At 45.9% G+C, this 25,820-nt stretch overlaps 1 protein-coding gene across 1 annotated transcript; it reads right to left on the bottom strand.

Moving 5' to 3' along the window:
- Window positions 1-23,101: 23,101 nt before the first annotated feature.
- OLIG1 (oligodendrocyte transcription factor 1) lies at window positions 23,102-24,297 on the bottom strand. Its single transcript, XM_077484528.1, has one exon. It carries the CDS (start codon window positions 24,165-24,167, stop codon window positions 23,478-23,480), a length of 690 nt encoding a protein of 229 aa, XP_077340654.1. The 5' UTR covers window positions 24,168-24,297; the 3' UTR covers window positions 23,102-23,477.
- Window positions 24,298-25,820: the final 1,523 nt, after the last annotated feature.

Raw genomic sequence — 25,820 nt, 5'->3', positions numbered from 1 at the left:
CCGTTTGTGGGGTGATTGTGGACCAGGAAGGGTTTGTTTGCCACCCCCAAAAAAGTGTAACCCACTAGCCACTGCATGTGGGCGTTACCTAGGGTGGTCTGCATGTAAATACAGCCTAACTAGGACCGCCCATGCCTCCAGACTGACATCCAGCCATCAAGGCACTTTCCAGTGTCCCCTTGTGTGTGTGTGTGTGCATTCTCCAGTGTCTCCCTGTGCAGGTTTGGCTTGAGTGTGGAGACCAAGGGGGCCCCATGATCTTCTATTGCCCGGGGGCCCCATGAGTTGTCAGTCCGCCCCTGGGGGGGGTTGTCCTGGAGAGTCTATACTAATGTAGGGGGGTGGTTTGTCCTGGGGGTCTATACTAATGGGGGAGGGGGGTTTGTCCTGGGGGAGTCTATACTAATGCAGGGGGGTGGTTTGTCCTGGGGGGTCTATACTAATGTAGGGGGGTGGTTTGTCCTGGGGGGTCTATACTAATGTGGGGGATTTGTCCTGGGGGGTCTATACTAATGCAGGTGTGTGGTTTGTCCTGGGGGTCTATACTAATGTAGGTGGTGGTTTGTCCTGGGGGGTCTATACTAATGTGGGGGGGTTGTTCTGGGGGGTATATACTAATGTAGGGGGGGTTGGTTTGTCCTGGGGGGTCTGCACTAATGTGGGGGGGTGGTTTGTCCTGGGGGTCTATACTAATGTGGGGGGGGGGGGTGATTTGTCCTGGTAGTCTATACTAATGTGGGAGGAGGTTTGTTCTGGGGGGTTTAAACTAATGTGGGGGGTTGTCCTGGGGGGTCTATACTAATGTGGGGGGGGTGGTTTGTCCTGGGGTCTATACTAATGTGGGGGGTTGTCCTGGGGGGTCTATACTAATGTGGGGGGGTTGTCCTGGGGGGTCTTTACTAATGTGGGGGGTTGTCCTGGGGGGGTCTATACTAATGTGGGGGGGTGGTTTGTCCTGGGGGTCTATACTAATGTGGGTGGGGTTGTCCTGGGGGGTCTATACTAATGTGGGGGGTTGTCCTGGGGGGTCTATACTAAAGTAGGGGGGGTTTGTCCTGGGGGGTCTATACTAATGTGGGGGGTTGTCCTGGGGGGTCTATACTAATGTGGGGGGTTGTCCTAGGGGGTCTATACTAATGTGGAGGGTTGTCCTGGGGGGTTTATACTAATGTGGGGGGGGTGTTTTGTCCTGGGGGGTCTATACTAATGTGGGGGGTTGTCCTGGGGGTCTTTACTAATGTAGGGGGGGTTGTCCTAGGGGGGGTCTACACTAATGTGGGGGGTGGTTTGTCCTGGGGGTCTATACTAATGTAGGGGGGTTTGTCCTGGGGGTCTATACTAATGTGGAGGGGTGATTTGTCCTGGGGGGTCTATACTAATGTGGGGGGGTTTGTCCTGGGGGGGTCTATGATAATGTGGGGGGTTGTCCTGCAGGGTCTATACTAATGTGGGGGGGTTTCCTGGGGGGGGTCTATATTAATGTGGGGGGGTTGTAACCTGGGGGGTCTATACTAATGTAGGGGGGTTGCTTTGTCCTGAGGGGTCTATACTAATGTAGGGGGGGGGGTTTGTCCTGGGGGTCTATACTAATGTGGGGGGTGGTTTGTCCTGGGGGGTCTGTACTAATGTAGGGGGTGGTTTGTTCTGGGGGTCTGTACTAATGGAGGGGGGTGGTTTATTCTGGGGGGTTGTTCTGTACTAATGGAGTGGGGGGTGGTTTGTCCTGAGAGGGGTCTGTACTAATGGAGGGGGGGGGTGGTTTGTCCTGAGGAGGGTCTATACTGATAAAGGGGGTGTTTCGTCCTGGGGGGTCTATACTGATGGGGGGGTCTGTACTGAGGGAGGTGTTTATACTTAAAGGGGCGTCTATACTTAATGGAGTGGGGTCTGTACTGAGGGGCGACTATAGTTGGTGTAGGGGGTGATACCATGTTTTACTGCACCGGTGACACCAACTCTAGTGACGCCACTGCAGCCGCGGGCTCTTATTTCCCCTCTCCTCCTCGTGCGCGCTGCTGTACTAGTGAGCGGCGCAATATGTTTCTTCCCCCGCTTTCATATCAGCCAGGGAAGAAAAAAGAAAAAAGCAAAGAAGAGGATTGTGGGACATGTAGTCCCGAGGACTGGCAGCTCCACTGTAACACGGAAACTGCAGCCCACACAGCATGCTCAGCTGAATGGGAGAGAGAGAGAGTCAGGAGCCCAGGAAAGCTTTCAGGGAAGTACACCCAGGACTCTGGAAGGAGAGGACAGTGCTGAGAGAACACCATCAGAGAGAGAACCCCGCTGCCCTGCGCCACCAGAGGGAAAGCCACACAGCCTGGCACCATCCCTGGAGGAGAAAGGAATGGAGTCGTTGCCAAAATACAGATTTGGGCTCTACCCAACGGAGTCGCCACGGACAATTCAGAGTGAGCTGACTCCTGATCAGAGGAGCCGTTGTTGCTGTATCACTGGGTCAGGTGAGAGGGCCAATCGGCTATTATCTACTAACGTCCATAGGAACTGCATTCTCTGAACATCTCTTGTAACATGTCTGCAGTCTCTGACTATCTCTTGTAACATGTCTGCAGTCTCTTACCATCTCTTGTATCATGTCTGCAGTCTCTGACCATCTCCTGTATTATGTCTGCAGTCTCTGACCGTCTCTTGTATCATGTCTACAGTCTCTGACCATCTCTTGTAACATGTCTGCAGTCTCTGACCATCTCCTGTATTATGTCTGCAGTCTCTGACCATCTCTTGTACCATGTCTGCAGTCTGACCATCTCTGGTATCATGTCTGCAGTCTCTTACCATCTCCTGTATCATGTCTACAGTCTCTGACCATCTCCTGTACTATGTCTGGGGGCTCTTTCTAACAGACTCTCTAACAAAAGCCCCCTCTGTGTGCATCAGTGAGACTCCCCTCCAGGTCTCATTAGTGTACGCTTTTCCTGTATTTTCTTTATTGGTAAAAGTTCATGGGAGGATCCCAGAGTAACGAAGACTTCTTAGGGGAACATCTCATTGTTTGAGTCGTTTTCATAGAAACATTTGTAAAGGGGAGGAGTTGGTAAGATGACCACGCCCATGTGGGGGCGCCAGAAATATTTCTGCACCCATGTAAACCCTGCCAGCCCCTCCCACCAGCCATGATCCTCCTGCATTGCATAAAGAAGCACAGAGACCCAGTGATGACACAACTGGACTTAAAATAATGTATGAAATGAAAACAGATAGGATCGTATTTTAAAAATATCATTAGCCAATTGATGAGTGGGGAGGCAAAATATAAGCAGATTAAACTTCAGTTGAAACCCTCGGAGCTTACAAGTTAGAAACACAAGTGCATACTACAAAATACTATTGAACCTCAGGGAATTAACTGATATATAATAGACGGGCAGATAAAGGGTTAATCCGCCAGCTTTGAATGTTTCCAGCACAGAAGACTTTTCTGGTATTGTGACAGATTCCTATCGTTCTCCAGTCAACAGTTGATTGTTAACAAGTCTCTATTGTGTCCCCCTCTATTGTGTGTCATCTTTATGACTCGGTAAAACTTGTCTGCAGTGAATGCTCATCAATAGATCCATTATCAATGAGCAGCGACCAATTGTATCTAGGAGAAAGGAACCAGGTGTGGATACAGGGCACAAAATTCTGATGGACCACCAAACATTCCTACAAAACAATACGTAACTAGATGCAATATTGAATAACTTTTTGTCTTTGTAGAAATAATAAAAAAGAAATGGGCAAGTATTTTTTTTATCGTTAACCAATAAGAAGAAGAAGAGAAACGACTATCAAACCTAGAGGGTAGAACAGTAGGCTTCAATGTTCTGCAGACCCTTTCTGGCCATGGATTGGGTTTGAGCATCCAAGGTCTATCATCTATGTGGATTAAAGTATATCTCAAACAAAAAACTTCCATTATCATTTTGGATAGCCACTTGTTGACCACCTCACGTATGAGTACGGCTCTGCTGTGCCGGATCATGTAGCTTGTACATAATCCGGCACTTCAGGGTAGGGAGGGCGCGCGCGCGGCTGTGAAGTGTTTAGACACTGCAAGCAGATCAACGAGTAACGGCGGTCATCCATTGGCTGATCGGCGAGGAGGAAGACAGAACAGAGAAATACAGCAATTTTGCCTGTGGGACTTTAACCACTTGTTTACGGGGCACTTAAACACCCCTCCTGCCCAGACTGATTTTTAGCTTTCAGTGCTGACGCATTTTGAATGACAATTGCGTGGTCATACAACACTGTACTCAAAATAAATTTCTATCATTTTGTTCACACAAATAGAGCTTTCTTTTGGTGGTATTTAATGACAGGGTTTTTAAAAAAAATATCATGTTTCATAGTTTGTTATAAAATTTTGCAAAGATCTAATTTTTCTCCTTCATGTGCTGATGAGGCGGCACTGGTGGGCACTGGTAAGCTGCACTGGTGGGCACTGATGGGCTGCACTGATTGGCACTGATAGGCACAGTTAAGGTGGCACTGATGGGGACAGATAAGGTGGTACTGATGGGCACAGATAAGGCAGCACTGATGGCCAATTATAAGATGGCACTGATGAGCACCGATGGGTGGCACTGATAGCTGATAGGTACCACTGATAGATGGCACTGATGGACACTGATAGGTACCCACTGATAGATGGCACTGATGGGCACTGATAGGTGGCACTGGTAGGTGATACTGATGGGCAGCACTGTTGATGAGGCACTGATTGGTGACACTGATAGGTGGCACTGTGGGCAGTGATAGGTGGCACTGTGGGCACTGGTAGGTAGTGCTGGTGGGCACTGGTAGGTGACACTGGTGGGCACAGATGAGCTGATGAGCTAGCGGGAGCTCTCCTAGATCGGTACCGATGTCCCTCGGAGAGCCGCCGGTGATTGGCTTATTTTTTTCTCCTCACGCTGACAAAATAGCCGAATACCGGCTCTGTTTACATCACATGATCAGCTTTCATTGGCTGACAGCTGATAATGTGGTGGGCGCAAAGGCCGCTCAGGCATGGGAGGACGTCAATAGACGTCCTCCCAGCAAAGTAGGTCCATGCTGTAGCCGTCATTCGCCTATAGCACAGATCTGAAGCAGTTAAATGAGGTGCGTGACACTAGTATTGATGGAATAAAACAGATGTATTGATCCATACAAGATCTACAGTAGCCACAAACAGGTGTCAAATTGAGAACAGATTTGTAATGTTGTACACAAAGTATTGGAGTTGTAGCACTGCCCCCTAGGGGACTGCTTGGAATTGCCTGCTCATCTGCACTGCCATGACCTGATGAACATTCCAGCCCACCTGGCACACCTGGCACTCTGAGTTCAGACATCTTGGTACCGCTGCAAATTAATGAATCAGACAACTCTGTGTATTTCGATTCTGAGAACATTTACTTGAATCAACTGGAAAGGTACACAAGGTACACAAGGAAAAAATAAATCTGCTGAGCTTTGCCAGTTCAGCAAAAGAATTCCTCCGAAAGTCAAAACAAGGTGATAACAAATATGCAGCACATTATAAACACTTTTTTTCCCCCCTATAGATGAATAAAATGAAAATAGACTAGAATGGCTCACTAAAAGAGGTAACCTGGCGAAACTACAACAACTCTAGTAATGAGAGCTCAGGCCTAGGGGTGATGGTATAAGGGCCCTTGTGTAATCCTAACATTAATGTCCTTGATGCAGATCTGATATTCTTCACGGTACGTCGGAGCTCGTTATTTGTAATCCGATTGGGTATAGTGAGATGTACTACGTTCCTTATAGAGAGTGAAGTTAAAGTGTTTAAGCACTGTGTTCCCCTAAATTCAGGAAAGTGTTTATAGGGTGGATGTGTCTGATGCAAAGTGTTCCAGGGATACCGTGACAAGAGTGCAGATAAAAGATGGGCGATCGGCCCTCTCGCCAACAACCAGGTAGATGTGACGTCTTCCAAATTGCTTCTGGTGTAGCGATGCTTTTACAGCGAACCAATTGCTATGATCTTCCTTTTGGCAGCTTATCACACCAACTGGCTGGTCAATGAATTGGTGCGGTAAGGATGTCTGATGGCAACCCGGGGAGCTAGGCCCTTCTGGCACAGGTGGGCAGATGTTAGACCGCGTGGTAGGCCCCGACCTCTCTCTCCCTGCACGGAGAGGTCTGTCTTGTATCAGGCCCAGGAGGAAGAGAGCGACGAGCGGGTCTCTGGCTTCTTTTATAGCCCCTCCCAGCAATTCTTCCTGTGGAAGCAAAGATCTGTTGGATAAGTGGTCCAGATGCATGAACCGTCAGAACAGTTATCAGTCTGATGAACCACCCCATCCCATTGTTCTTTTAACTGGACTCACAAATATGATGTAATTTAATAGTACTGGACGCTGAGGGACATACATTGCATAAAAACACAGGAGGATTGCCGTACTTTGTGACACTAGACCACATTGCTTCACAGTCAAATACGTTTTTCCATAACATTCGTTCAAAATGGGTACAAGAATGCATCTTAATGACCCGACATGTTTCGTGAACACATATGTAAACAATGCAGAGCTCTGTCCTATCAGCGAGGATGTGGCGGGTTTTGCGTCCCTGCAAAGCAGGGGATAAAAATTGTTACATCCCTCAGTGAAAGCACCTCATAGTAAACACATAAACACTGGTTAGGCACACATTTATCCCTATGATCACCCTAGATGTTTAACCCCTTCCCAGCCAGTGTCAGTACAGCGACAGTGTATATTTTTTATCACTGATCATTGTATTAGTGTCACTGGTTCCCACAAAGTGTCACTTAGTGTCATATTATCCACCACAATATTGTAGTCTCTCTATAAGTTGCAGATTGACGCCATTACAAGTATAAAATACTGTAAAAAATGAAAAATTCCACTATATATACCATAGTTTGTAGATGCTATACCTTTCACGTAAACCAATCAATATACGCTTATTAGGTTTTTTTTTGTTTTTTTTTTACCAAATACATGTAACAGAATAAATATTGGCCTAAAAAAAAAGAAGAAATTCGTTTTTTTTTCATTTTTTTATTGGATATATTTTATTGCAGAAAGTAAAAAAAAAAAAAAGATTATATTGTGGAAAAAAAAGTAAATTTTTTAAAAAAATGCATGCTATTTTTTTTTTATAGCACCAAAACAAAAAACCCAGTGGTGATCAAATACCACCAAAAGAAAGCGCTATTTGTGGGGAAAAATGATATAAAGTTTGAGTACAGCGTTGCCTGACAGCGCAATTGTCAGTGCCAAAAGGTAAAAAAATGGCCTGGTCATGAAGGGGGGTAAATCTTCTGGAGGGCAAGTGGATAGACTGGTGAAAGGTTAGAAACTCTGGGGGCTTTTGTTGCTGTCCCCACTGGGAACTTGCAATTGGCTTCAGCGGGCATATTTTAAAGCTTTTTTTTTTTTTATCCGTTTCAATACCAGCATTTTAATGAGATCACCTTGGGGTGTCCACTTTTCAAAAAAGAGGTAATTTTGGGGAGTTTTTGTACTGTCCTGGAATTTTTGTTTGACGTTGTTTTACGTTGTTTTACGTAAGGGAAACTTTTTTATTGAAAATTTTTGATCATTTTATCTTCATACAGTAAGATCCTGAAGAGCATGTGCTATGTTTTTCAAAGTTAAAATTTTACCCAAACTACAGTTTGGTTTGGGTCTATTTGTCTAAATTTGACTTCTGTGTCAGTCTGACTGGACTGTGAGATGTTCAGCCTGGCCACAGGGGGCACTGTCTCTGGTGTCAGGCGTGGAGCTATGGTCTGGTCAGGCACTTAAAGCGGGAGTCCGCCGTTTTTTTTTTTAAAAGCCAGCAGCTACAAATACTGCAGCTGCTGACTTTTAAAATAATGACACTTACCCGCCCAGCGCGCCCGCAATGTTGGCACCCGAAGCCGATCTCTCGATCGTCTCTCGGGTGCTGCCGCCGCCATCTTTGGTATGGGAGTCAGGAAGTGGAGCCTTGCGGCTTCATTTCCCGGTTCCCTACTGTGCATGCGCGAGTCACGCTGTGCAATAAGGATGGTCCCCGCTGTCTCTGGGATCCATGTGTTTCCCAGCAGACAGCGGGGGACCTTCGGAAAGGGGCGTAGATTCTGCGGAAAGGGGCGTACCTTCTGCAGATATCTATGCCAGAAGTGGGTGCAGATACCTGTACTGTACAGGTATCTGCACCCCCCCCCCCCCTGAAAGGTGCCAATTGTGGCGCCGGAGGGGGGGAGGGTTCCAATGAGCGGAAGCTCCACTTTAGGGTGGACCTCCGCTTTAAGTTACTCTCTTTCGGAGTCAGGTCAGTGGGAGTGGCCCTCTCGCTGTGTCCTCTGGGAGAGGGTATTTAAGATACGGACGTTACGTGGTTCGGGGTTCCGGTCCAGTATGAAGTGCTGATTACATGGTCCTGGTCCTCCTGACCAGCCCCCAGGAAGGCTATGGCCTGTGGTGCGGTTCCAACCGACTTTAATGCCTCGGGGCTGGCTAGCCCAAGGCATGGAAACTAGAGGAGGATTCTGAGGTGGATGGGTGCCGTCTCCGGTCTGGGAGAGACCCATTGAACTTCGAGCCATGAGGCCTGATACAAGGATGATGTTAGGAGCTATTTAAAAGTACCAAAGCCGCTCCGGAGCAGGGCTTCTTCACCGGAGCTTTATGAGCGGTTTTTCGGATGTCTACGGCATTGTAGCTACGGTCGGCACATCTATGAGGACAAAGTGGTGATCTGCAGACCGGATAAAGACAGCGCTGTGTACTTTATAACTACCGTGGATGCACAGGGGAAAGATTTGCCTTTGCCTGATCCCCGCTTTTAATGGTGAACTGTTCCCGAGTCAAGACTTTAAAATTTGCAAGGAGGGTTTCTCTTGGTCTTTGCCTCTTTGAAATTTTTCTTCAAGCTACTGAACTTTAGGGTAGTTAGTCAGAGTCAGTCACACAGGGAATGGAACATCCACTGTGTCAAGAATACTTAAGCTGTTTTAGGTTAAAGACTGCACTTCAGCGCCCCATGCCACTAGGTGGCATGAATCAGCGCAATTAGTACTATTTTAAAGAGAGCGAAAAAAAAAAACGGTTTTAGAAATTCAAGAGGTTTTAGAAGTTAGAGGAGAGGAATTCACGGAGATTGGTGGAATCCTGCTTTCTAACAGTTAGGTGTAAATTATTGTACATATGTTCTTTTCTTTTTCAGGATTCACCGGAGAGCATCTGTCAAACCGCCAGAGAATGGGTGGGTTAGAGAGGCCTGGGTGGTAATTGTGATGTAACTGCAATTCTGTGTTGCTGCAGTGTGTACAGTGTAAATTTTACTGTTGCTTTGCTTCCCTTTTTTCCCTTTCCCACCCCAATTCAGGTACTCTAATGTGTTTTTTTGATAGGACTAGTTGTTAGTTCTGGGTTTGTTTTTCCTGTTTTTTCCAGACGATGGGGACATCGTCTAAATAAGCGAGGGGATTGTGTAGCGCCGGGCTCCTGAAGAGTACGTGCTATGTTTTTCAAAGTTAAAACTTTACCCAAACTACAGTTTGGTTTGGGTCTGTTTGTCTAAGTTTGACTTCTGTGTCAGTCTGACTGGACTGTGAGATGTTCAGCCTTGCCACAGGGGGCGCTGTCTCTGGTTGCAGGCGTGGAGCTATGGTCTGGTCAGGCGCTTAAGTTACTCTCTTTCGGAGTCAGGTCAGTGGGAGTGGCCCTCTCGCTGTGCCCTCTGGGAGAGGGTATTTAAGATACGGACGTCACGTGGTTGGGGGTTCCGGTCCAGTATGAAGTGCTGATTACATGGTCCTGGTCCTCCAGACCAGCCCCCAGGAAGGCTATGGCCTGGGGTGCGGTTCCACCCGACTTTAATGCCTGGAAAATGCATGGAAACTAGAGAAGGATTCTGAGGTGGATGGGTGCCGTCTCCAGTCTGGGGAGACCCATTGAACTTCAAGCATTCCAGGGGAGGTCTTTTGCTTGTTTTTTTTTTCTCTGGGTCCATCCCACTGATCCTGTGATGTATAAGAGGGACAGTGGTCAGGTACTGAGAGTTGGATTTTGAGGCCAGAGAAGACCTAAAGGGGTCCAGGGTAGTGATGGCCGAACGGTTCGCCCGGCGGTCGTTTCGTGGCGAATTTCGGCTGTTCGTGGTTCGCCCGTTCGGCGGACTATTGGCGCCGTTTGCCCGGCGGACTTCCGTGTTTTTACTGTGTAAAAGAACTTTGACCTGATGACACATCCATCATGGGGTACAGGACAGCCAATTGAGACATTACAGCACATGGACACTTGGACATTCCCCCTAACCTATAAATACACCCGATCCGGCGGCCATTTTACATTCTTTCTTCTGTCACTATAGGGAAAGGTTGCTGTGTGGAGCAGGGAGAGATAAATCGCTAGCTATTTGGTACACAAAAGTTCTTTTCAGGACTGGTATAGGTGTTAGGTGTATATAGGTTTGCTGTGCTACTGATTGTTGCAGCAGCCTGAGTGTCTTTTGTCAGTTTAGAGAAAGGGACAGGACGCTGTGTCTGCTGCAGGGAGAGTCAGTTAGTAATCGTCATTAGCTGTTACTATCAGGTCCACAAAAGTGCTATTCCAGTTTTTGTTCCAGCAGCCTCTGTTTTGTCAGTTTATATAGGGACAGGCAGGAAGCAGTGTGTCAGGCAGTGAGGGTCAGTTTAATCAGTAGCTGTCACTATTAGTTCCACAAAGGTTCTTTTCAGGACTGGTATGGTAATAGGCTTGTACACGTATAATATTCTTTCTTCCAAATATAGAAAGAATATTATACTTGACTGCTGCCCTTCTGCTGCAGTCTGCTAATCATTCACAACCCACTTGTTCCACAAAGCTCCTTATAAATAAGGACTGGTAAATTGGTCTATCTAGAGTGCTACAGTACATAGGGTTGAGTGAGGTACAGTCTGCCTTTCTAGAAGGACTGGTATCGGTCCACAGTACATAGGGTTGAGGCGCACTACTGCTGACCGCTGCCCTATACTGCAGCAGTCTTTCATTGGTATAGGGACTGACGTACAGTCTGCTAATCACTCACACACAACCTACTTGGTCCACAAAAGTCCTTATAAGGACTGGTAACTTGGTCTAGGGTGCTACAGTACATAGGGTTGAGTGAGGTACAGTCTGCTATTCTATAAGGACTGGTATCGGTCCACAATACATAGGGTTGAGGTGCACTACTGCTGACCGCTGCCCTATACTGCAGCAGTCCTTCATTGGTATAGGGACTGACGTACAGTCTGCTAATCACTCACACACAACCTACTTGGTCCACAAAAGTCCTTATAAGGACTGGTAACTTGGTCTAGGGTGCTACAGTACATAGGGTTGAGTGAGGTACAGTCTGCTATTCTATAAGGACTGGTATCGGTCCACAATACATAGGGTTGAGGTGCACTACTGCTGACCGCTGCCCTATACTGCAGCAGTCCTTCATTGGTATAGGGACTGACGTACAGTCTGCTAATCACTCACACACAACCTACTTGGTCCACAAAAGTCCTTATAAGGACTGGTAACCTGGTCTAGGGTGCTACAGTACATAGGGTTGAGTGAGGTACAGTCTGCTATTTTATAAGGACTGGTATAGGTCCACAATACATAGGGTTGAGGTGCACTACTGCTGACCGCTGCCCTATACTGCAGCAGTCCTTCATCGGTATAGGGACTGAGAGTTTTGTCACAGGGTCATTTAAAAAATGACAGGCAGAGGAAGAGGCAGGCCCTTCCGCAGGGGTGGTAGGGGTAGGGCAGGAGCAACAGGCTTGAGCCAAAGTGGGAAGTTGCAGAAGGTGCGTTCAATTACTTTAAAGGACGCACCAGACTTGGTTGAGTGGCTCGCTCAGCCTTACTCTTCTGCACCCTCCTCATCCTCTCGATCTGCACCCTCTTCTTCACTCTCTGCTATGTGCACCCCCAAAGACACTACCACCAACAACACCACCACCACCACATACCTTCCGCTTGAGTCACAGGAATTATTTTCCGATCCATATCAAGACATTTCTGATGCGCAGCCACTCTTGGTATTGGATCAGGAAGAGGAGGCAGCAACAACCGCTACTCAGCAGTCTGACGACAGTACCCAGATCAGCCCAAGGGGGAGGTTGGTCCCCGGTGTTGCTGCCTACTCCGAGATCTCTACTTATAGCGGTGGGGAAGGTGACGTTGATGATGACGTGTCTAGTGATGTCACGTGGGTGCCCACAAGAGAGGAAGAGGAGGGGAGTTCAGAGGGAGATATGGACCAGCAGATAGGGAGAAGCAGGAATAACTTACATTGCACAGGAGGGACAAAGCAGACTGCAAATGTATCAGGAGCGAGTCATCGACCATGTACGGTCACATCTGGCGCTCCCAGGACACCGGCACATGGCTCCGCAGTGTGGGCTTTTTTTAACGTGTCCGCTGCTGACAATAGCGTTGCCATCTGCAATCTTTGCAGTCAACGCGTTAGTCGCGGTAAGCCCAACACTCACCTAGGGACGACCGCCTTAAGAAGGCACATGAGCAGCCATCACCGAGCCCAGTGGGAGCAACGAAACACACAAAGCCACACTGCAGGCTCTCACCGTCCAGCCTCGTCTTCTACTTCTCCTTCTCCTCTCTCCTCACAATTGTCCTCCACTCCACCTTCCATCACGCCAAGCTCACGTTTTTCTGCAAAAAGGCAGGCTTCCGTGGGCCTAATGTTCGAGCGTAAAAAAATGATGACGCCGGATAACCCTCTTGCCCAACGGTTGACGGCTGGCTTGTCAGAACTGATAGCCCGCCAACTACTGCCATATAAACTGGTGGCCATTGGAACACCACAATGGAAGGTCCCAGGAAGGAAGTATTTCTCGGAGAAGGGCATCCCAGAGCTATATGGCCATGTTCAGTGGCAAGTGAATGTATCTCTGGCACACAGTGTCGGTGCCAAGATACATCTGACCACAGACACGTGGTCTAGCAAACACGGGCAGGGAAGGTATATCACTTTTACTGCCCACTGGGTGAACCTTCTGACGGCCGTCAAGCATGTAACCCGTGGCACCCGTGTAGATTTGGTTTTACCGCCACGGATTGCATGCAGGCCTAACTCTTTTTCTTCTCCTCCTCCTCCATCCTCCTCCCTCTCCTCCTCGGCTGACTCCTCCTTTTCCGCTGCTAGCGTCTCTTCGGCTGCGCCGCCCAAGCTCCCCAGAACCTATTCGACATGCCAGGTGAGACGTTGCCATGACGTGCTGCGTCTGTTGTGCCTGGAAGCCAAGAGCCACACTGGCCCGCCACTCCTTTCAGCTTTGCGTTCACAGGCAGATCAGTGACTAACACCGCTCAATTTGACAGTTGGTAAAGTGGTGTGTGACAATGGTGCCAATCTGCTTAGCACATTGAAACAGGGCAAAATCACGCACGTGCCATGCATGGCACACGTCTTAAACTTGGTCGTGCAGCGATTCCTTGTCAAATACCCTGGGGTCCAGGACATCTTGCGGCAGGCAAGGAAAATCTCGGCCCATTTCAGAAGATCTTACACGGCCATGGCTCGCCTTGCTGACATTCAGCGGCGACACAATCTGCCGGTCAGACGTCTTATTTGCGATTGCCCGACGCGATGGAACTCAACCATCTATATGCTTGATAGGCTGCTCCAGCAGAAACGTGCAGTTAACGTCTACCTGTATGAACTCTGCGGCAGAACCGGTTCTGGGGAGCTGGGGTTCTTTTCACCACGCCAGTGGCTGCTCATGCGCGACGCATGCAGACTTCTGCGCCCATTTGAGGAGATCACCAAACTGGTCAGTCGCAGCCATGGCGCCATCAGTGACATGGTACCTTATGCCTTCTTTATGGAGCGTGCATTGCGTCGTGTCATTGATCAAGCTGTGGAGGAGCAGGAGCGGGAAGATGAGGAAGTCACAATGCTGGATGAATTCCCAGGGGGGGCTACTCTATCTGAGACAAGTGAACAACAGGAGTCTGAAGAAGAGTCAGAGGAGGATGGTGCCGGGGCGGATGAGGAGGAGCAAGAAGAGCATGCTTTAAACCTTTCTGGGATCCCTGTTGTGCGTGGATGGGGAGAGGAGAATGAAGAGGACGACATTATCCTGGATGATGAGCAGGAGCCAGGCCACCACACCGCTTCCATTTTAGTGCAAATGGGGGCCTTCATGCTCCAGTGTTTTAATAGGGACCCCCGTATAAAAAGCATAAGGGTCAAGGACCAGTACTGGGTGGCAACGTACTTAGACCCCTGGTACAAACACAAAATGGTGGAAATGTTACCGCCGTCACAGAGGGCTGTCAGAATGCAACACTTCCAGGCCTTGCTTCGAGAAATGCTGCATTCTGCTTTTGCGTGCGCTGGCAGAGGAGCAATTCCCACTCCCAGAGAAGGAGTTGCGGGTACCAATCCAACAGCGCCTGCAAGAAGAGACCGGTTTGAAGATGTGTTGGTGACTTCGGATATGAGGTCATTCTTTCAGTCGACCCATCGACAGGTGTCATCCGGATCCAGCATCAGGGAACGCCTAGACCATCAGGTGTCCGACTACATCGGGTTAACGGCCGATGTGGACGCTCTGGGGAGTGATGAACCCCTGGACTACTGGGTGGGCAGGCTTGACCTCTGGCCAGAGCTTGCCCAATTTGCAATCGAACTGTTGGCTTGCCCCTCATCCAGTGTCCTGTCCGAAAGGACGTTCAGCGCAGCAGGGGGGATCGTGACCGATAAGCGTACTCGCCTAGCTCACGACAGTGTTAACTACCTCACATTTCTAAAAATGAATGAGGCATGGATCTCGGAGGAATTCAACACAGGTGACCAGTAGACCATGTATATGTCTATAAACAATTTTTTTAATCGAGCACAGAGACCTTCTTTTTTCATTTGGCTCACTTCCTTGTCCAAAAAAAGCACACCGTACTATATGCCCGTACCCTCCTCTTTGATGAGGTTGAGCGGTGTCATATTTCTACTGGGGCTGCTTATTATGAGGGGCTCCCACCATCCCTGTGCTGTGCTGACATCCTCCTGGGGCTGTACCTCTGCTGTGCATATTATGAGGGGCTCCCACCATCTCTGTGCTGTGCTGACTTCCTCCTGGGGCTGTACCTCTGCTGTGCATATTTTGAGGTGCTCCCACCATCCCTGTGCTATGCTCATTATCAGGGGCTCCCACCATCCCTGTGCTGTGCTGACTTACTCCTGGGGCTGCTTATTATGAGGGGCTCCCACCATCCCTGTGCTATGCTGACATCCTCCTGGGGCTGCTTATTATGAGGGGCTCCCACCATCCCTGTGCTATGCTGACTTCCTCCTGGGGCTGCTTACGGTGCAGGTTTCAGTGCTGTATATCACGGTGCTGATGTCAGTGCTCTCTATCACGGTGCTGCTGTCAGTGCTGTATATCATGGTGCTGATGTTAGTGCTGTATATCACGCTGCTGATGTCAGTGCTCTCTATCACGGTGCTGCTGTCAGTGCTGTATATCACGGTGCTGATGTCAGTGCTGTATGTCACGCTGCTGATGTCAGTGCTCTCTATCACGGTGCTGCTGTCAGTGCTGTATATCACGGTGCTGGTGTGAGTGCTTAACGTCACGCTGCTGATGTCAGTGCTCTCTATCACGGTGCTGCTGTCAGTGCTGTATATCACGGTGCTGGTGTGAGTGCTTAACGTCACGCTGCTGATGTCAGTGCTCTCTATCACGGTGCTGCTGTCAATGCTGTATATCACGGTGCTGGTGTGAGTGCTTAATGTCACGCTGCTGATGTCAGTGCTCTCTATCACGGTGCTGCTGTCAGTGCTGTATATCACGGTGCTGGTGTGAGTGCTTAATGTCACGCTGCTGATGTCAGTGCTCTCTATCACGGTGCTGCTGTCAGTGCTGTATATCACGGTGCTGATGTCAGTGCTGTATGTCACGCTGCTGATGTCAGTGCTCTCTATCATGGTGCTGCTGTCAGTGCTGTATATCACGGTGCTGATGTCAGTGCTGTATGTCACGCTGCTGATGTCAGTGCTCTCTATCACGGTGCTGCTGTCAATGCTGTATATCACGGTGCAGGTGTCATTGCTGTATGTCACGCTGCTGATGTCAGTGCTCTCTACCACAGTGCAGCTGTCAGATCACTCTATCACGGTGCAGATGTCATTGCTGTATGTCACGCTGCTAGTGATCATCTCCAGCACCCTCTTCTTTGCCTACCCTGGTCCCTGACCTTCCCTCTCCTCCATTGCCTTCATGTGCTCCACAGTCCTGAATTGTCACAACAATTTCCCATATAAAAAAAGAATGCTTGTAGTTGTCATTTCCAGATTCACCTCGTACATGTGTTATGTCATTGGCCATGTGGTGGGACTATGTTTGCACAGCTAATAATTATTTTGTGGCTGCAAATTTGACCTAAAGGTTTGCGAAGTTCGCCTCCCATTGAAGTCAATGGGGCCCGCCGCGAACGTTCCGGTTCGCGAACTATCGGCCGCGTTCGCGGTTCGCGTTCGCGAAACGTCCCGTCGGAAGTTCGTCCATCACTAGTCCAGGGCCCGTAAAGGAGGGAGACGGAGAATAACACCAGTGAGGAGTAGAAGGATGATGCTAATTACTACCTGGATGTAAAGTCATCAGAACTTGGGGTTTGCCCCGAACACACCAGTTGCTGGAGAATGCCTCAGATGGACTCAGCAATTTCATGGGCACTACCTTCGCAGGTATGTCAGGGCAGCACACAACCTGAGTTAGGGTTATGGATTTAAAGCAGTTGTTTTGTCTGCTTGGTAATTTATACCTTCAAGTAAGCCTATAATAAGGTTTACCTGTAGGTAAAATGAATATCTACTAAACCGTGTAGGTTTAGGAGATATTCATTCGTAATCCAAGCTTCCACTGTACACAGTAATAAAAAAAAATACTTAATTTTATTAACTGTATCTTGGATAGTAATATTTTGCCTGCCATCATCTGTAAAAGTTTTTACCCTGGATTGGTATATTATATAATTTTTAAAGAATGTTGGCGGCTCAAGCAAACCACATATAGAGTGCTCTAATTGCATGCGTGTTTGCACGTGTGACCTCCAGAATGATGTTGTGTCATACATAAACGAACCCTGTGCATGAGGGCACCCCCCCAAACCTGAAATACTCTGCCCCCCCCCCCCAAGTCTAAATCTGGCCCTACATGCTCCTAATTGGGAGACACAGCACTGTAAGGCCTCATCCACCTAGTCCATGATTGGGGCGTGTTTTGCAGCTTACATGCAGGCAGCCAATGTAGGTGTATAGGGATGCAGCGGCTGCACAGACATAGATGCTCATTCCAATTTGTTTGGCATGCTTGTCTGTGTTATAACATCAACATTACTAAGAGTTAAACCATGTGTTTGTGTGCAGATTATGTCATGCTTTGCCTCAGTGCAGTGACCTCACCACTCACATCCAGGATCCGAAGACCTCATCACCAGCTGTGCGTCCGGACAGACCCGGCTTTCACCGCCATTCTCATGTGTTGTGTTTGCTCCGCCACTGCTGATCTTTTCTTTTATTTCTTGGGCACATTACGTTATCTCAATGACAAAATATTGACCGATCAATCCCAAAAATGTGTGATTGAGAAAATACAAGACCTCATGCTATTAACCACTTAAGCCCGGGACCATTTTGAGGGCCAAAGACCAGACTACTTTTTGCAAAAGTGGCACTGCGTCGCTTTAACTGACAATTGCGCGGTCTTGCAACGTGGCTCCCAAACAAAATTGACGTCCTTTTTTTCTCACAAATAGAGCTTTCTTTTGGTGGTATTTGATCACCTCTGCGGTTTTTATTTTTTGAGCTATAAACAAAAAAAGAGCGACAATTTTGAAAAAAAAAAAACATTATTTTTTACATTTTGCTATAATAAATATCCCCCAAAAATATATTTAAAAAAAAAACATTTTTTTCCTCAGTTTAGACGTATTCTTCTACATATTTAAAAAAAAAAAAAAATTGCGATTATTGATTGGTTTGCGCCAAAGTTATAGCGTTTACAAAATAGGGGATAGTTTTATGGCATTTCTATTTAAAAAAACAAAAATTAAATGGCGGCAATTAGTGATTTTTTATTGTGACTGCGACATTATGATGGACATATTGGACATTTTTGACACATTTTTGGGACCATTGTCATTTATACAGCAATCAGTGCTATACAAATGTACTGATTCCTGTGTAAATAACACTGGCAGTGAAGGGGTTAACCACTAGGTGGCAGCGTAGGGGTTAAGTGTGTCCTAGGGGCGTGTTTCTAACTGTGGGGGAGCGTGGCTGTGTATGACACATCACTGATCTCTGCTCCGATCACAGGGAGCAGAGATCAGTGACACTGTCCCTAGGCAGAACGGGGAGATGCTTGTTTACATTAGCATCTCCCCATTCTTCCTCCACGTGAGGCGATCGCGGGTATCCCCGCGGCGATCGAGTCCGCGGGACCCATGTGTCTTGCCTACAGTCAAGCATGGTGGTGGGAGTGTCATGGTCTGCGGCTGCATGAGTGCTGCCAGCACTGGAGAGATACAGTTCAATGAGGGAACCATGAATGCCAACATGTACTGTGACATACTGAAATGGAGCATGATCCCCCTCCCTTTGGAGACTGGGCCGCAGGGCAGTATTCCAACATGATAACAACTCCAAACACACCTCCGACGACCACTGCCTTGCTAAAGAAGCTGGTCGTAAAGGTTAGGGACTGACCAAGCATGTCTCCAGACCTAAACCTATTGAGCATCTGTGGGGCATCCTCTAACGGGAGGTGGAGGAGCACAAGGTCTCTAACATCCACCAGCTCTGTGGAGTGGAAAAGGACTCCAGTAGAAACCTGTGATGCTCTGGTGAACTCCATGCCCAAGAGGGATAAGGCAGTGTCTAATCCCTGGTAATAATAATGGTGGCCATACAAAATATTGACACTTTGGGCCCAATTTGGACATTTTCACTTAGGGGTGTACTCACTTTTGTTGCCAGCGGTTTAGACATTAATGGCTGTGTGTTGAGTAATTTTGAGGGGACAGCAAATTTACACTGTTATACAAGCTGTACACTCACTACCTAAGTGTCATTAATTCAGTGTTGTCACATGAAGATATATAATAAAATATTTACAAATATGTGAGGGGGTGTACTCACTTATGTGAGATACTGTATATATATCCATCCCATTATCTATCTATCTATCTATCTATCTATCTATCTATCTAGGGTTTTTTTCAGCGGAAACATGGGCGGGGCGGGGGGTTTGCAGTTACGGCACCTTCAGCACTGATTGTATCTAATAGCAAGGGGTGGTAGGGTGTGCTGGAGGTTCTGTTGATGCTGGCTGCTGGTGAATCTAATGTCCCTTGGGAGATCAATTGTTGCTGGGGGTTCAGTTGTTGCTGGGAGGGATCTACTGGTAAGGGAGGGGTCTACTAATGCAGGATGCTGGGAGATTTTTTTTCTTTTGGGGGGGGGGGATCTATTGTGGCTGGAGGGTATCTATCATGTTGGCTGCAGAGGATCTATTTTACTGCTTTTCTTATTATGAATAACAAATTACTTAACGCCACAAAATTATACTTGGGCTACTGTTGTTGGGTGAAGGTATATTGTTGTGGCGGATCTTTTGTTGCTTGGGGGGATCTATTGTTGCTGGAGGGATCTATACTTGTTGGTTGCAGGGGAGTCTATTGTTGCTGGCTGCAGAGGATCTATGTTATGCTTTTCTTGTTATCATTAACAAATTACTTAACACCACAAAAAACACCCCTCTAAATGGAATGGTAGTGGGAGGTGGGTAGGGGGAGGAACCAAGGCACGGTGCTAAGAGGTGGGTAGGGGATCGGAGACAGGGGGGAGTACTTGCACCTATTATCTGAGAAAAAAAGCCCTGTATCTATCTATCTATCTATCTATCTATCTATCTATCTATCTATCTATCTATCTATCTATTGAAAGTTGATTGGTTCAGTTGCACTATTAGGGACTAAATTTTTTTCATACTGAGCTCATCAAAATGACCATAGCTGATCACAGTTGAAGTAATTTTTAGGACAGGACATGTCTAGGAAATAATGCGCTTTGCTATCTGGATATAAAAAGTAATTCCAAATTTACTGATTCTATTCGAAATGCTGACATTCGATAAAGCACATGTTTATTGTAGTTGATCATTTTGACATAAAGTATGTTAATTTTTCTGATTAAATGACACAGAAAAGAAATGTTCATCTTAAAAAAAAAAATGCATTTATTTCATTACTATCAAAATATAAAATACCTAATAGCATATTAAAAAATCAGTACATTCTAAAATACATCTAAATATGTTACATCCCAGCCATGTGCTGTTTTATGCCTTGAATTTCTTTTGCTTCTAAGTCAGACTGTCTGTTATGTAACTATATATTTCTGTCTTCATTAGTGTAAACTTTTCATTCTAATCTGTAGAAAATATTAATTGTATTATATATGTAGAAGTTTAAATACTTCCTAGAATGGCAAAAGGTGCATCCAGTAAATGTTACATGAAGGAAAAACAGTAGCCAGTCAAAGTAATTTGATGGTGGTGATGGTGGAAGCCCCCTTTAAATTACACTGGCAGCTTTATCATATAATAACTGCTAGCAAACAGCAAGGCCTGTTATGTTATGCAGCATTAGATAAGTACATGCAGTATATGCAGATTTGGTCTACTGCATAGATAAGGCAATAAGTGAGTTTAATTACCACCTTAATCAGCCACAGAACCTGTATAATTAATATGCGTTCGGGGTTTAAAGGGATGAGGTGGCAACTGCCTCCCACTCCCCCCCACATTTATTTTTATTTTTTTCATTTTTATGGAGTAGAAGGTGTTTAAAACCATTGTCAGGTCTTTTCTTTTTTGCCTATTCTGGGGAATAGGAATGTAGCCATTTTCTGCAAAGTGACCCTTTCATAGACAGCTGTCACCAGAACATGTCTCCCCGTTAGAGGATTTCCCCTTTCTTCCTGTTCTGGTGACAACTTCAAATTTTGTATTTTCTGTCACTCACATCCCCAATGACATTGATCACCAGGACAGATCTAGATAATGAAACTCCCAAGAACAAAGGACAAAGACAGCAATATAACCTGACAGAGGTTCCAACACTAAATTGATATTAATTCATTAATACTGATATTATTTTCCCATAAGTCATCTGTTTAAAGGAAAACTCATACTAAGCTGCTCTTACTGATCTCTTTTGGAAAATGCAAATTTGCTTGTCTGTCTCTGACATTAATACTTTAAGAAACTATTGTAGCAAAAAAAAAAAAAAAGTATGTGTGTGTGTGTGTGTGTGTGTGTGTGTGTATATATATATATATATACACACACACTGTATATATACAGTATATAAGATCTCCAAAAATTTTATACACTTTTTTTTATATTTAATAGAGTTCAAAAAAAGTGTGTAAACTTTTTTGAAGAACCCTTGTATATGTGTGTGTGTATATATATATATATATATATATATATATGTGTGTGGATATATATATATATATATATATATATATATATATATATATATATATATATACACATACACACACACACTGTATATATACAATATATAAGATCTCCAAAAAGTGTATACACTTTTTTTTATATTTAATAGAGTTCAAAAAAAGTGTGGAAACTTTTTGAAGAACCCTTGTATGTGTGTGTGTGTGTGTGTGTATATATATATTATGTGTATATATATTATTATGTATGTGTGTGTGTAATTTTATGGGTTAGTATCTATATCAGTTTTGACTAACTGCTCAATTTTCCCCCTATTGAGAGGAGTGCAGTGATTTTTTTCCCCCTTACTTTGAGACACTAACATGTAACATGCATACAAATCAGGAAATTCTGCCAATTTGTTCAGAGCCATTGACATAGTAATGCTGAACCAAACCATGACTGCCAGAGAAGACATGGCAGCCTGCATATCTCTTCAGTACAGGTGCCCTTTAAGGTCTGTATGGCAGTCCTGCAGCATTTTAACTTTTAAACATTTAAAGCAAAAATTGTTCTTGTATTCCGTATAAAAGTAAAGATTGATGCAATATTTTTTTAAGGTGCCCCCCTATGTTTTCCAATGAGTAACAGTCATATCTATGCGACTTAAAGTCTCAGTAACTTTAAAGTAGTTTATGCACTACTGTGGTCTGACTTTCTAACCCTCCAAAGACACATGAAAGTCACACCTGAATGTTTTACATGCGACAGTTGTGCAACAGCTGTACATTATTATTGCTCATTGCCAAAGTTGCATCTAAGTCATGCACATTCAAAGTTGCATCAAAGCTGCACTCCAGAGTTGTGCTATTTTGGAGTGGCACAAGTGTGAATGGAGCCTCATTACCAACTTCAGACTTGTGTTTCAAGTAGCAACTGTCAGTATAGGCAGCTCAAAGCTACATAAGAATAGGTAGTGGAAATAGAAAGGTAGAGAATAAGAGTGAAAGGTAGCAATGGGCACCAGATATTATTACATAGATTAGGTCACGGCTCTCTGCTATTAAATTAACCAGTTAAAGGTAAAGGTGATTGTCTTTTTGCTGGTCATGGTGCTGGTTTGCTGGTCATATGTGGAAATAGGACGTATTCACCAGCCATTTTCCAGTCCTTCAAGGAAAGATCACTTGGACCAGCAGCAGTTCACTAGTGTGACAAAGAAACGTTTCTGCTTCCGCCATAGGGGGGGATTTACTAAAACTGGTGCACATAGAATCTGGTGCAGCTCTACATAATAACCATTTAGCTTCTCTTCAGCTTGTCCATAATAATATAGTAAAAGTAAATCACTCTGAATGAAGTGTTGAATAATTTATCTGCAAAACTAGACATCCAGCAACTCCAACACTGCAGAACTTTCTAATAAAAGTGTAGGAGATTGAAACCGAAGGCTCTAGAATGGTCAATTCTCAACAGCAGAATGCTCGGTAATGACAGCATGAATTAAAAAAATAAAATCACAATCAACAGGGTCACAGGCTGCTATATATATATATATATATATATATATATATATATATATATATATATATATATATATATATATATAAAAAACACTGCAGTTACATGTGACAGGTCACCTTACTTATCGAGACAAAAATCAAGGATTGCTGGGTTCCATACACATGAGATAAGTGAGGAGATCTATAACCAGCTCTAGCAGCATGTCCGAGGACTGTGTGTTCTTGCAGTGCCTACTGAGGCTTCAAGATCTACTTCCCACTTCAAGAGTGATCCCTTTGTATATAAGATTACTATTGCTGATCCCACCGCTATAGCTGCTCTTACTACCCATTCTGTATTATCAGATTATCGCAGGCAGTAATGATCTTTGTTGATTTGGTTGCAGACTTGGCAGAGTTTGTGGGGAGCATTGGTCCATCTTCAATGTCCATTGATAGTCCTTCAAAAGTTTCTGGCCTTCATGGCTTATTGACTATTTAGGCAGCTGTACAGCTTTCATGTTGAGGTTGGTGGGAACGAAGTGAGTGAACCTGCAGATGGAACAGGCACAGACGCTGCTCCCTCCTGGGATGGTGAAGGCCGAGCATGGCTGCTCCTCTACCGACAAGGAGTGCATCTTGCCCGAGCACTGAGTCTCTCCATTGCTGCCAGTTCCAGGTGCCAGGAACACAGACCCTGGAGCTGCAAAGAGTGGCAGACCAGCGAGAAGCAACCTGGGCGCTGGGCCGCTCATGTCCCCGATGATTCTACGTAATTCTTGAAGGGAACTTCCAAGAAGCAGTATGTAATTCCTGGCCAGCAAGAGGGTGGCAATCTTGGACAACTTCCTACCCGGTGAGCTCTGGCAATGGGTGGCAGAGTATGGCATGATGACTTCTCTTAGGGCATCCATCGCCACGTTAAGATCTTGCATCCTCTTCCTCTCCCGGCTGTTTATTTTCTTCCTCAACTGCTGCTGCTCCTCTTTTAGGTCTCTGCTGTGTCGTCCACACCTGTGCGTGGCAAAAGCGGACACCAGCTTGTCTTTTCCTTCACCGATGTTCAGAAGGGAGGTTGGATGCCGGAACACAGCACCAAGCTCTTGGCTCTTTCCACTTGACAGGTCACTGGGGCAATGTCTTATCATCTTCTCTCTGCTCTGTATAATCCTGCAGATCTGCATAGTCCTCAGCCAGAACTTTGCCAGTGAGCTCAGCGATGCCTAGAGAAACATTTTTTTTTTTTCAGGGCTCTAGCTTTGGAATTCAGCAGGATGCAGACGGGCAAGCTATTGTGTAAACCAGTCACTTGACTGCATGTTCCTCTCAATTTCCCATTCATAAACTAATGTGTAAGACGGCCCATTACAGAGTCAAACAGAGCGAGAACTTTCATTGGCTGCCACATTCAGACTTTGGACTGAAATCCTCGAAGCTACACAGACATGACTACAGTCTTTGACTGTCTTAAAGTCTAAGAGAATTGTACGTACAAGTATTCTGTGATCAGGGACATTTGCTGAATGCAGTTGGCCTGTGTGCAAGATCATAAGTCGGGGCGAAAACAAACACTCTTGCGTACAAGTGTGTTAATCAGGTGGTCTATAGTTTGTGATGGATATTGTCTCAGGCCTTGCTGCCCTCCAGGATAGGGGTATCCTAACAGTCAAAAAATAAATAAATAAAAGAGGGTGCACCAGCATTGTGCATTATCCTTTGGTATGTTTTCTTTAAAAAAATTTAATTAAAAACTACTCACAAGCATGTGAAAGAAAATTGCAATAGAAAAGCCTTTAGATGATGGCAATCGGTCTGATGACAACAGTCTCCAGGTGGTAAAGGAGAGGACATGAGGACCACTGCTGGCTGATGCGTTTCGAAGGGATGCCTTCTTCCTCAGAGCCTAGGAAAAAGGCATCCCTTTGAAACGCGTCAAGCAGCAGTGGTCCTCATGTCCTCTCCTTTATCACCTGGAGACTATTGTCATCAGACCGATTGCCATCATCTAAAGGCTTTTATATTGTGGTTTTCTTTCATATGCTTGTGAGTAGTTTTTAATTTAATTTCTTTAAATAAAACCTACCAAAGAATAATGCACAAGGCTGGTGCGTCCTCTTTTCTTTATTTCTTTCATGAGTTGGGCCCCCTGGCCCCAAACAAAGGAGCGCTATTCCACACTCTTGCCACTTACATGAGTAAATTTTTTTTAACATCCTCCCTAAAAAACATGTTGAATAGACACGTACTACACTTTAAATAACCAGGGCCAATTTATCAACCAGGCAGCAAGCAGTTACTATTTTCATGTCAGGAACCCACCCTCATAGCGTCACACATTCACATCAGAATGCCCAGCATTCACGTCAGAGTCTTCCACGTTCACATTAGAGCCCTCCACTATCACAGCAGAGTCCTCCAGTTTATTTCACAGTGCCATGATCACATTAGAGCCCTCTACCTCCACATCAGAGATCCCATATTCACATCAAAGTCCCCCCAAAGTCCCCCAGTTCATATCACAGTCCCATGATCACATCAGAGCCCCCACAATCACATCACATGGATTTAGTGCAACATTACATCTCTCCATGTATGGTCCTACTCCTTCCCCATGACCAATCTGCCAAAAAGAGCTCCAGAAGACCTACCCCCTTAGCCGTTGTACACACGGTCGGAGAATCTGTCGGAATGAGTCTTATCGAACCGTGTCGTCAGATAATCCGACTGTGTGTGGTATGCATCGGACTGATTCCGTCCGAATCTCCGTCCGACCCAATTTTCCAACATGTTGGAAATATTTCCCGACCAACTGGGCCGGACGGACCTAATCCGATCAT

Source organism: Lithobates pipiens, unplaced genomic scaffold (genome assembly GCF_037356315.1).
Source record: "Lithobates pipiens isolate NorthernLeopardFrog02 unplaced genomic scaffold, aLitPip1_a1.2 Scaffold_16, whole genome shotgun sequence".
NCBI lineage: Eukaryota > Metazoa > Chordata > Amphibia > Anura > Ranidae > Lithobates > Lithobates pipiens.
The sequence above is the reverse complement of the archived record's forward strand: the minus strand, read 5'-3'. Positions and strand labels throughout refer to the sequence as shown.